General features: G+C 34.4%; 2 protein-coding genes across 3 annotated transcripts; both read left to right on the top strand.

Annotated features, from left to right (window-relative positions):
* Positions 1-1,179: 1,179 nt before the first annotated feature.
* Positions 1,180-10,448, top strand: LOC105058725 (RNA exonuclease 4). 2 transcript variants are annotated; one of them, XM_073249503.1, is made up of 8 exons: positions 1,192-1,449; positions 3,082-3,184; positions 8,424-8,575; positions 8,686-8,816; positions 8,911-9,131; positions 9,397-9,603; positions 9,760-9,840; positions 9,932-10,448. In XM_073249503.1, exons 3-8 carry the CDS (start codon positions 8,461-8,463, stop codon positions 10,164-10,166), a joined length of 990 nt encoding a protein of 329 aa, XP_073105604.1. In that variant the 5' UTR covers positions 1,192-1,449; positions 3,082-3,184; positions 8,424-8,460; the 3' UTR covers positions 10,167-10,448. The 2 variants fall into 2 exon arrangements, with proteins under 2 accessions (XP_073105603.1, XP_073105604.1); XM_073249502.1 differs by lacking the exon at positions 3,082-3,184 and having other exon boundaries at positions 1,180-1,449.
* LOC140854084 (uncharacterized) lies at positions 3,192-8,417 on the top strand. Its single transcript, XM_073249501.1, has one exon. It carries the CDS (start codon positions 3,522-3,524, stop codon positions 5,763-5,765), a length of 2,244 nt encoding a protein of 747 aa, XP_073105602.1. The 5' UTR covers positions 3,192-3,521; the 3' UTR covers positions 5,766-8,417.
* Positions 10,449-10,868: the final 420 nt, after the last annotated feature.

Here is a 10,868-nt window from a genome sequence, read left to right as displayed (position 1 = left end):
TTAATCATGTTTCGTCTTGATATTAAAAGAATGAAGCTAGAAATCATTCATCAAGAACGTGGAGTAGGCAGTTAAGATACCACAAATTGTAAAATATATTTTGTCAACAAAAATATTGGCTAATATCTATGTTTCTAAGTTGGAATTATTTTTAAATAAAAGAATTCTGGCCTTTTCGTTGTCAGGCCGTCCATTGTTTTTGCATGTAAGCCTAACCATCCAGTGATAAAGAAATGACATAAGTTAGCGATGTCCTGGGAGTTGTATATTTATGTCATTAAGAAGCTTTATGATCATCATGGTCATCAACCTTCGATACATAATAAGAAGATACTGGTAGTTAATTTCAACTTATCCAAGAATTAAATGTGATAGGGTGCTGCTCACACAAAATATTCCCTGGCTTAATCTGATTCTAGCCTAGCAACTCATAATTCAGCCAACTCCTTCTCTATTGCACTAATTCTTCTGAGCTACGTTAACCTTGCTGTGCCATGTCGCAAGCTTAGAGAAACTTTTTTGCATGGGTTGAACAAGCACACCGTAGCATTATAGCCAAAGAAAGTAAAATTATAATTCATTGCAGCCATGCAATTTGTCTCAGTTGCTCACATATTTAATACAATTACTAGAAAAACACCAGCAACCTAATGTATATGATGATGTACATGGAGAACATGTTAGAATACATACAGATAGATAAGTAGATACATATAGAAAATAGATGCACACCTGAATAGAATATTAGATTAATTTTAATAAATCTTTTTTGATACAAGACAAGAACAGGATATGTATGACATGGTTATTTGTCATCGCCTATAAAAGATTAGTAGGCTATTCAAGAAGGTCGCTCCAACTGTCTCTATTTTGCCACAGTTATGACAGCTACAACTAAAAAGCATCTTCCTATCATTAGCCAAACACGGTGGATGGCATTGCCTAAAGGATGGGGCTTGACGACAACAAGCCATCTACCTATCTATACATCATGCCTATGGATGGAGGACTATGATGGATTAAATAATATATTTCTTTGCATTTAAAAAATATTTTAAAAAAAAGAAAAAAGAAGAACACTTTTGCACCACAAAGGACCACATATGTTTGGATAACCTCCACATCATCCATCTCGTGGATGGATGCACTTGCTTACTCTAGCAACCCATTGTGATCACGGCCGGCCCTGGGGCGGGTCAAAGCGGGCGACCGCCCCAGGCCCCTTTTTTTTTTTTTCCGTCTGGTAAACCAAACGCCTCTTCCTCTCCCGAGTCCCAGCACCCCAACGGCTTTTTTAGATAAACCAAACGTCTTCTCCCTCTCACAACCTGTAGCTCTTCTCCCCTGCCTCCTCCTCCGTCTCACATCCAGTTGCGGATCGATCCTATGCACGCGGACTTGGACGAGGAGATCTCAAGTCTCCACAAAAAGATTCGGCTGTTGAAAGGCGTGAGTTTTTCTTTTCTTTTCTTGATTTTTTTTTTTTGAGTTTCTATTGATTTTTGCTTGCAATTTCATATGATAGGTTTGATTTGATTTGTCTTCTCGATCTTTTATATAGGTTGGATTTTTTTGCACTCTTCTTGTTAGATCCCCTGATTTAAAAGAAAGAAGCCAAAGTTAGGGACCTAAACATTCTTGGAATCGAACAATTAAACCCAGGATGAGGATGTTGTTTGTGTTTGAATATCTTAGTGTTAATGGTGGCCGCATATGTAATCACGTGAATGAATTATTTTGTTCATTATTAGTTTTTGCTGCGCATTGGAGCAGATATGGTTCAAATGGCAAAATGGTTCCGCTAGAGGTCTGCAGAACTGAGAGATAAATTATGCGCATATTGTAGTATGCTCCTATCATTCCCCAAATTCTTCATGGTGGTCTTCCGTGAATGTTTAAAACTAAAGTTAACTTCATCAGGATTCTTCTCTTCTTTGCCTCTTCTTGTGTCTCATGCCCAGAATGAAAACCATAAATAATGATTGCTCATTAATTCTCAAGTATAGAGGTTAATCTGAATAAGTTCTCCCTATTTTTTTATTTTTTTCACCGGAGCTTGTGGTTGTCGTCGTCCGGTCGTCGAAGGCTTTAGTTGTGGGCGGTGTTGGCCGGGGAGGAGGATCTCCCTTGTGGGTTGTGGCCTTGCCTCAGGAACAGGGATGAGTTCTCTGTTTCGTTAAAAAAAAAAAAAAACAGAGAGAAAGAGTCCTTGTTTTACCGTGGAAAAAGAAGGAAAAAAAAAAACTATTCGACCACTGTTGGCTGAATTGGATTTTTTGATGCTTTATATATAATTTTTTTTATTTCTCTTTTTAGATCCTTGAATATGTTGTACTCTCAGCTTCTCTTGTTCTCAGCTCATTGAGTCTTCCAGATGAACTTTTTCTCTGACCATTCTCTATACATATGTAACAAATTTAAAATTAAAAAAAAAAAATCACTGGAGCCTGTGGTTGTCGTCATCCGATCGTCGGAGACCGCTCCTTTAGTTGTGGGCGGTGTTGGTCGGAGAGGAGGATCTCCCTTACGACCTTACCTCAGGAACGAGGGATGAGTCCTCTATTCCGTTAAAAAAAAAAGAAAGGATCCCCTATTTTACCATGGAAGAAAAAGGAAAAAAAAAGAGAAAAGAAAAAATGATCCACAGTTCACACAATAAAGAAAAAAAAAGAAAAAAAATGATCCACACTGTTCTATTAAAAAAAGAGAGGATGAGTCCTCTGTTTTACTATGGAAGAAGAAGAAGGAAAAAAAAAGATGGTCCACAGTCCACACAATAAAAAAAAAAATGGTTCACACAATATAATTACATGGATTTGTTAATTATAATCCAATTGGTTTAGGTATATGAAATTTGGTTCGTCTATGTGAGAGTCTCAATCAATAGGTCAGTATTCTTGCATATGATGGAATATATTTAATTTTGTACATCTAGGACTTGCTTTTTTAAATAAATATAATTATGGTCTTTATATCCATCTTATTTTTTTAGATAGCTTGTGGTTTCACTTCATTTTCTTATTATTTTTACTATATCTTATTCTTAAAATAATTGATTAATTGTCATGTTTTATTTTTCAGGTTTAAATTTTTATTACAATTACAGTAGCTTTTGCTCAAATTTTGTTCCATCAACAAAGCCTTCAAACAAGTTCTATTGTTCTATCAAAAAGCTTTAAATCAGGTTCTATTGTTCTAAACTTTAAATTTATTGATTACTAATTTTAGCTAATATTTATTATTTTATTTATCAAAATGATACCTAGAAAATATCCTTCGGGTCATGAAAAACTTAAAAGAAAAAAAGAAAACAAGAACAATTAACTCAATCATTAAAAGGAGGTCTTGATAAATTTATTATAAGTAAAAAAAGTGATATAGTTGAGAATTCAAATAATATTGCTAGTGAATTTGTCAATAAAAATATAAATATTACTTATGAATTAAATAATGATAATAATATTATTAATAATGATAATACTAATAGCACAGATGATCTCATTAGTGGTGATAAAAATTTAATGAATGAAAAATCAAGTGAATCAAATATTTTTGACATTTATGATCCTAGGATATGGGATAGTCTTGATACAAATTCTAAAGATTTATTAATTAAAAATGATCCTAAAAGAGATATTAATATAAAGTTTCCTTTTGATCAATATAATAGACATTTTTCTTTAACACATTATGATCGAACTTTACCAAATGGAGAGCAACATGATCGAAAATGGTTAGTATATTCAAAAGAGTTAGACAAATTGTTTTGTTTTTGTTGTAAGCTATTTAAATCAAATGATAATAGTAGTAGAAGTCAATTAGCAAGTGATGGCTTTAGAGATTGGAAACACCTTAGTGAAAGACTTAAAGCTCATGAAACTAGTAATGATCACATTCATAATATGACCATTTGGATTGATTTACAGAATAGATTTAAAAAAAATCAAACAATCGATAAACATATTCAAGAGCAAATTAATAAAGAGAAAGAACATTGGAAAAAAGTACTATTAAGAATAGTAGCTGCTGTTAAATTTCTTGCTCAAAGTTCTCTAACTTTTCGTGGAACGAATGAAAAAATTTATCAAAATAGTAATGGTAATTTTTTACGATTAATTGAAATGATTGCTGTTTTTGATCCAATTATGCAAGAACATCTTAGACGTATTCAAAATAATGAAATTCAATATCATTATCTTAGTCATAAAATTCAAGATGAGTTAGTAATTGCATTAGCATCTAATATAAAAAATTTAATAATTAAAAAAATTAAAGAAGCAAAATATTATTCCATTATACTTGATTGTACTCCAGATGCAAGTCATCAAGAACAAATGTCTTTGATCATACGATGTGTGAATATTTCAAAAAGACCAATAACAATAGAAGAATACTTTTTAGAATTTTTAAAAGTAGATAATACATCAGGTTTAGGCCTTTTTAATGAATTACAATCTATTATAGAAACTCTTGATTTAAACATTGATGATATAAGAGGACAAGGATATGACAATGGATCTAATATGAAAGGAAAAAATCAGGGAGTACAAAAAAGATTATTAGAAATAAATTCTAGAGCATTTTATACACCATGTGCTTGTCATAGTCTTAACTTAACACTTTGTGATATGGCTTCATCTTGTAGTAAAGCTAAAACTTTTTTTGGTGTAATACAACGTATATATAATGCATTTGGTGGTTCTACAAAGAAATGGAAAATTTTACTTGATAATGTACCTAATTTAACATTAAAGCCATTGTCACAAACACGTTGGGAAAGTCGCATTGAGAGCGTCAAAGCAATAAGATTTCAAACTCCACAAATAAGAGAAGCTTTATATCAATTAGCTGAAATTTGTGAGGATTCAAAAACAAAGAGTGAAACTGAATCTTTAGCAACACATGAGCTTGAAAATTTTGAATTTTTATTAGGAATGATTATTTGGTATGATATACTATTTACTGTTAATTTAGTTAGTAAAAATTTACAATCTAAGGATATGCGTATAGATGTTGCCATTGATCAATTAAAAGGATTAGTTTCATTTTTTGAAAGATATAGAGAGACTGGCTTTACTTCTGCCATGATTTCAGCTAAGGAAATTGCAAATGAGATGGGAATTGATCCTATATTTCGTATAAAACGTCAAGTAAAAAGAAAAAAACAATTTGATAAAAATATTAATGTAGATATTGAACAATCACCAGAAGAATCATTTAGAATTAATTATTTTTTATATTTAGTAGATCAAGCTATCTTTTCATTGAAACATAGGTTTGAACAATTTCAATTATATGAAAATAATTTTGGATTTTTGTTTGATTTCAAAACATTAATTTCATTGGATGAAGAAAGTTTGAAAAAATTTTGTCTTAATCTTCAAAATATTTTAACGAATGATAATCATTATGATCTTGATGGGATTGATTTATTTTCAGAATTAAAAGTTCTAAAAGCAATTATGCCAAAAGAAAACAATACTGCTATAGATATACTTAATTATATTAATGAAATGAATTGTTATCCAAATACATCAATTGCATATAGAATATTATTGACCATACCTGTCACTGTTGCCTCTGCTGAAAGAAGTTTTTCAAAATTAAAATTATTAAAATCATATTTACGATCAACAATGTTACAAGAAAGATTAAATGGTTTAGCTATGCTATCTATTGAAGAAGAATTATTGTCAAATATTGATTACAAAGAAATTATAAAAAATTTTGCATTACAAAATATACGTAGATTAATTTTTCAATAATAATTAATATTTAAAATATATTAATTTTTAGTAAAATTTTTTTTTTTTATTTGGCCCTAGGCCTAAAAAATATCAAGACCGGCCCTGATTGTGATTGGCACCTTGATTAATGCAATGGTCTATAATCCTGAGATAAGCAATCCATTGTGATGGGTGATGTGGTGGCCATCCATGTACATTCTTTTACGGTAGGAAATTAGCAACATACAAAATATCTCATCTCCAAAAAAAAAAAAAAAAACCATCTCCACGTAAGAGTAGAGTACTGGAGCTGATCTTATTTCAAGGTTGTACTTAGTAATCTAAAAATCATCAATGTACTTCTCTGATGGATAACGCTAGCGTGACAGATTACGTACATGACTAGCAATGCTATCTGCATGATCAAATTAAGCCATATATGGATTCAGTGGAGTGCTTATGGAAGTCCTATCTCTTCTTTAACTTCTACGAATCTAGACTTTTTATTTCATGGATTGAAGGAGCCATCCAATACGTCCAAGGAATTCGAAGAATAACCTCTTTTGACTCCTCTCTCTCTTTCCTCACCAGCGGTCTCCTTGTCTATGTACATTCTCTACCTCATAAAAAGAAGAAAAAAAGAAGTCTCTGCACATTCTCATATTCGCATCCAACTATTCATCGCTTTCCATTATTTGTGTTCATCAATTCCCATCGTGGGCAAAAGTTCCCAAATCTACATGCATATATTCTGCTACTTTAGTATGTCTGGAAGCATCTAGGAAAGAAAAGTACCAGCAACCATTTCATTTTCTTCCATTTCTAGCTTGGAATCACCAAACGAGCTCCCAAGAAGTTAATTAGGTCATCTCCATGATTTCGTTTCGTAATGTGGGTGCATATGGGGATCCTGGCAGGCCTAGTATTCACCTCATTGCTTGCAATGTAGTTTGAGGGTATAATTTATGTAAATTAATGGAGAATTTTGTAATGATTTCTTTTAATGAGCGAAATGGGCAGATTGGAGATTTATATTATTAATGTCATATTGATTAGGTAAATGGCTTCTTATGAATAAAAGACTGGTGGTAGTCTTAGACTACTTCCATTTCCATTAAAAAAAAAAAAAGTCATATTGATTAGATCCAGAAAAACCAAAATAAGTTACGTTGATCACATAGTTTCAAAGTCAAGTAGCAAGAAGAGTGAGTTGGCACGAGAGCTTGGTAGATATGGACACAATCCACAAGTCCATGTTTTTCGATGATTAGTTTTGAGTACAAGTGGTGTCCAGAGCTACAAGTTGGTTGACCTTTGAAATGTGGGGATTTATGTAGGGAGAAAAGTCGGCGTGAGCCTTCCAGATATCTTGCCCGAGAATCACAAGATCTCACCTCAAATTTTGTTTGACTTTCGGATTTGTCATTATTGATAGAGAGATGGCCACTTTGTTGGAATGGAATCTTAAATCCTTTCGACCTTATTCTCTTTCCCCCACTTCTTTTTGACCGGGTATCTAAGACAAAGAATCCAGTGGGACCCCAATAGGGCAAAGGAAGGTCTAAATTGCCCAAAACGTTAAAATCTCTGCGCAAAAGATTGGAACACGTCCAAAGTCAAACCTTCAGCCTCTCTCTTTTCTTACGATATTACTTTATCTGAGTAGCTCAAAATTATGATGTATTACATGAGAGAGAGAGAGAGAGAGAGGAGAAGGAGAGGGAGAGGAAGAGGGAGAGGGAGCGAGGGCTTAATGGCAGGACCTCATAGGAATGACATTGTTTTGTTAGATTATCTTAACTGAACCACCCTCGCTAAAGTTTCAATTGTCTTTAGAATAGTCAAAACTTTGATTGCTTGAAAAGAAGAGATACAGAGGAAGCACTCGATCCTCTTACAGGAATAAAATTCTTGACACCAAAACATTGACCTATCATTGATGAAAATTAACCACCTTAATATAGGAAAACGTCTACCATTGCACATCTATTTGGCATTACACTCAAATCCACCAATTTGTTTGTCAATGAGGAATGCTTTCTGATCCAAAAGTTGAGAAGGGTCTATCTATTGGCCTCAACTTGCAAGGGATATTTCATCAGAAAAAAAACTTGGCCAGGGATATTCTACCCCTCCACTCGCATATAAATACGGAGCCATGCCCCCTCTCCTTGCCAACCTCAAGCATTTTACTTAATAGTGGTATATACATTGATAATGGATAGCAGGCCTGAGTCTTCTGAGACCCTTAGGTATGTCATTGCTTATGAGTCTTCTGAGTTTAATTTACTTGGCTTTCCCACTGTCACTAGTTTAGTATGAATTGCCTAGCTAGATCATTCTCTGATGATCATATCTACTATTTTAATTAAAATGATTTGACAATTTTGGAGATCATTTATTATGGTACAGCATGGGACTTTGTTTCAGCAAGTAGCACCCAGCTACATGCAACAAGAGGAGCTCGTGATGCAGTTTTCCAGGATTAATTGTTCTTAGAGACTTCATTGCTTTTCCAATCTTACCACACTAATTATTTGTTTTGCATGTTTAGACCATTTAATTATTATGCGATCATGGTTGTCACAACTAAAATATGAAGCGACTTGATAATACTTTATTATATAGTTCTCTATAATCCTTTTTTTTTTTTAGTATTATATAGTTCTCTATAATCATTGACCGTGTATCAATCAGGAACAAATGTGCGGCTTGCTTTAGACAGTACAACAAGATGGAGCATTTGGTCGAACATATGAGGGTTTCATTTCACTCAGTCCATGAGCCCAAGTGTGGCATATGCCAGAAGCACTGCAGATCCTTTGAGTCACTCAGGGAGCATCTCATAGGTTAGTTAATTAGAAGCCAAAAGTTAATCAAGTGAAGAAGGCTCCAGACCCTACATATACATTTTCCCTTCATTCCGAATGCTAAGGTTCGGCTTCTTCTCTTCTTCTAGGACCACTGCCAAAGATCGAATGCGCGAGGATATTCAGCATACGAGGTTGCAGCTTGTGCCTGAACGTGTTTGATAGCTCAAATGCTCTTAGGATTCACCGTGGGCAGTGTCAACTTTCCCGAGCTGCTCCCGTAAGGAACGCCTTCAGTCTGTCAAGTATGTTTAAATGAGTATCTGATCTTTTTAAGTGTCTTAACCGTTTGCAGTTCTTTACCTTGCATGCAGAATCTCAACATAAGCTTGTCAAGGTTGAGCTTGCAGAGCAGCTCATCAGACTATGATGCACGAATGCAAGGCCCTCGGGTGGTTGCTTTGGCCTGCAAAATGGTTGGAGGAGGAAGTGATGGATCACTAGATCTGTGTGCAAGAGTTTGCCTCATAGGTGAAGATGAGAATATCATCTTCCATGCTTACGTCAGGCCCCAAATCCCAGTCACAAATTATAGGTAACATATATATCAATGTTTTCGGAAGCAATAAGGTCATCATACTCTCTCTCTCTCTCTCTCTCTCTCTCTGTGAGAGAAAGGTCATCATAGCTAGTCATATTACAAAAAACAATAAGATTTCCTTTCAATCAATAACATGAGAAAAGAAATCATTATTCAAGAGAAACAAAAGCACACACTTGGTCTTTATCTAGAGAGCATTATTCCGGTGACATAACAAATATATATCTTAGTAAAATTTTGATGCTTCAATACTCCTCAGGTACGAAACTACAGGCATAAGACCTGAACACTTGAGGGATGCAACGCCTTTGAAGCAAGTGCAAAGGAGGATACAGGATTTCCTTTGCAATGGAGAACCAATATGGAAAATAAGATCAAGGGGTGGGAAGGCAAGAAGACTTGTGGGACACGGTTTAGATCACGACCTCGAATGCCTCGGTATTGAGTATCCTGCATTTATGATGAGGTAATGTGTTATTTTGAATCATTGCTTGCTGTTGACCACTTGTTTAATTTTCTGAGAAAATGTTGCATGATAAACCTATCGCTTTTACTTTGATATCTTTCTAAAATTACCACCACCATGGCATATTTTATTTAATGCATTTTTTATTGATCATAGGGACACAGCCAACTATCCACCATTGATGAAAACAAGCAAGCTCAGCAACTCACTCAAATATCTAACACAAGCCTACCTTGGGTAAGTCTGTAGAAGCTTCTACTGGTTATTCCATCATCATCTTTGAATCAAAATGCTCACTAGGCTTCATTTTATTTTATTTCTGTTCTAGTTATGACATTCAGACTGGCATACAAGATCCATATGAGGATTGCGTGGCTGCAATGAGGCTCTACATTCGAATGCGGTCGCAAGCTCACCCGCGTGACTACTCTTCAGGGTCGGGCGAGGCCCAAAACCGTAACAACTTTCCATCTTGGAGGCAGAGGGAGCTCGAGAGGATGACACCAGATCAACTGTTGGAGCTTTCAGGCTCTGATTACTATTGTTGGTGCTTGGACTCTTGAGCAAGTCATGGGAATATTACCCATATACTATGGGTTATGTCAGACTAGCACCAAGGCTATAATATCTAATGCCTTATTATAAGCATATATAAGTGACTATGGGTATTTGGTGTACTCGGATTATCAGAATACCTAGGTGGTCGTGCTTTATGTACTTGTTTTACGAATGCATTATGTACTGCAGCTGTAATAACTGCAATAATCTGGGTCTCTGTGTGGCTACTGAATCACCTTTCTATGAAAAAAAAGGAAAAAAAAAAAAGATATAGTATTATGGTACTACACTACTACTTGTTTGAAGGTTTAAATTCCTTTTTTTATTCCGTATTGATCAAGTGTTTTAATTCTGACAAGTTTGGACATGAGTGCATATATACAATTCATTGAAGATGGAAGGCACTAGGTTGATTAATGACTGATGATTCTTACGGGAGAGTCATGCATGGTTTATGACTTGAAACTAGCTTATCCGAAGGAAAACAAATAGAGTCATTTCATTAGGTGGTCATTTTACCTGGAAAAGAATATATCCATTTAGTTGCCATATCATCCATCGTTTTGTCATATGGCCCATCATTTAACTATGTTTAGCAAATCAGGCTCATCAATAAACTTCACATCTCACGTCATGTTACATGTATATGTATTGTCTTAATACTTTGTGTCGTGTTCAAATGACACCTTGGTATAATTGGTTTTTAA

Source organism: Elaeis guineensis, chromosome 15, assembly GCF_000442705.2.
Source record: "Elaeis guineensis isolate ETL-2024a chromosome 15, EG11, whole genome shotgun sequence".
In the NCBI taxonomy this organism is placed as follows: domain Eukaryota; kingdom Viridiplantae; phylum Streptophyta; class Magnoliopsida; order Arecales; family Arecaceae; genus Elaeis; species Elaeis guineensis.
The sequence above is the reverse complement of the archived record's forward strand: the minus strand, read 5'-3'. Positions and strand labels throughout refer to the sequence as shown.

Excerpts from the sequence above, each read along its gene's own strand:
- LOC105058725 (XM_073249502.1), top strand. The coding sequence starts at position 8,461 with ATGGAGCATTTGGTCGAACATATGAGGGTTTCATTTCACTCAGTCCAT. Across the intron at positions 8,817-8,910 it reads AACTTTCCCGAGCTGCTCCC|AATCTCAACATAAGCTTGTC; the intron begins GTAAGGAACGCC and ends CCTTGCATGCAG. Across the intron at positions 9,841-9,931 it reads CTAACACAAGCCTACCTTGG|TTATGACATTCAGACTGGCA; the intron begins GTAAGTCTGTAG and ends TTTCTGTTCTAG.
- LOC140854084 (XM_073249501.1), top strand. The coding sequence starts at position 3,522 with ATGAATGAAAAATCAAGTGAATCAAATATTTTTGACATTTATGATCCT.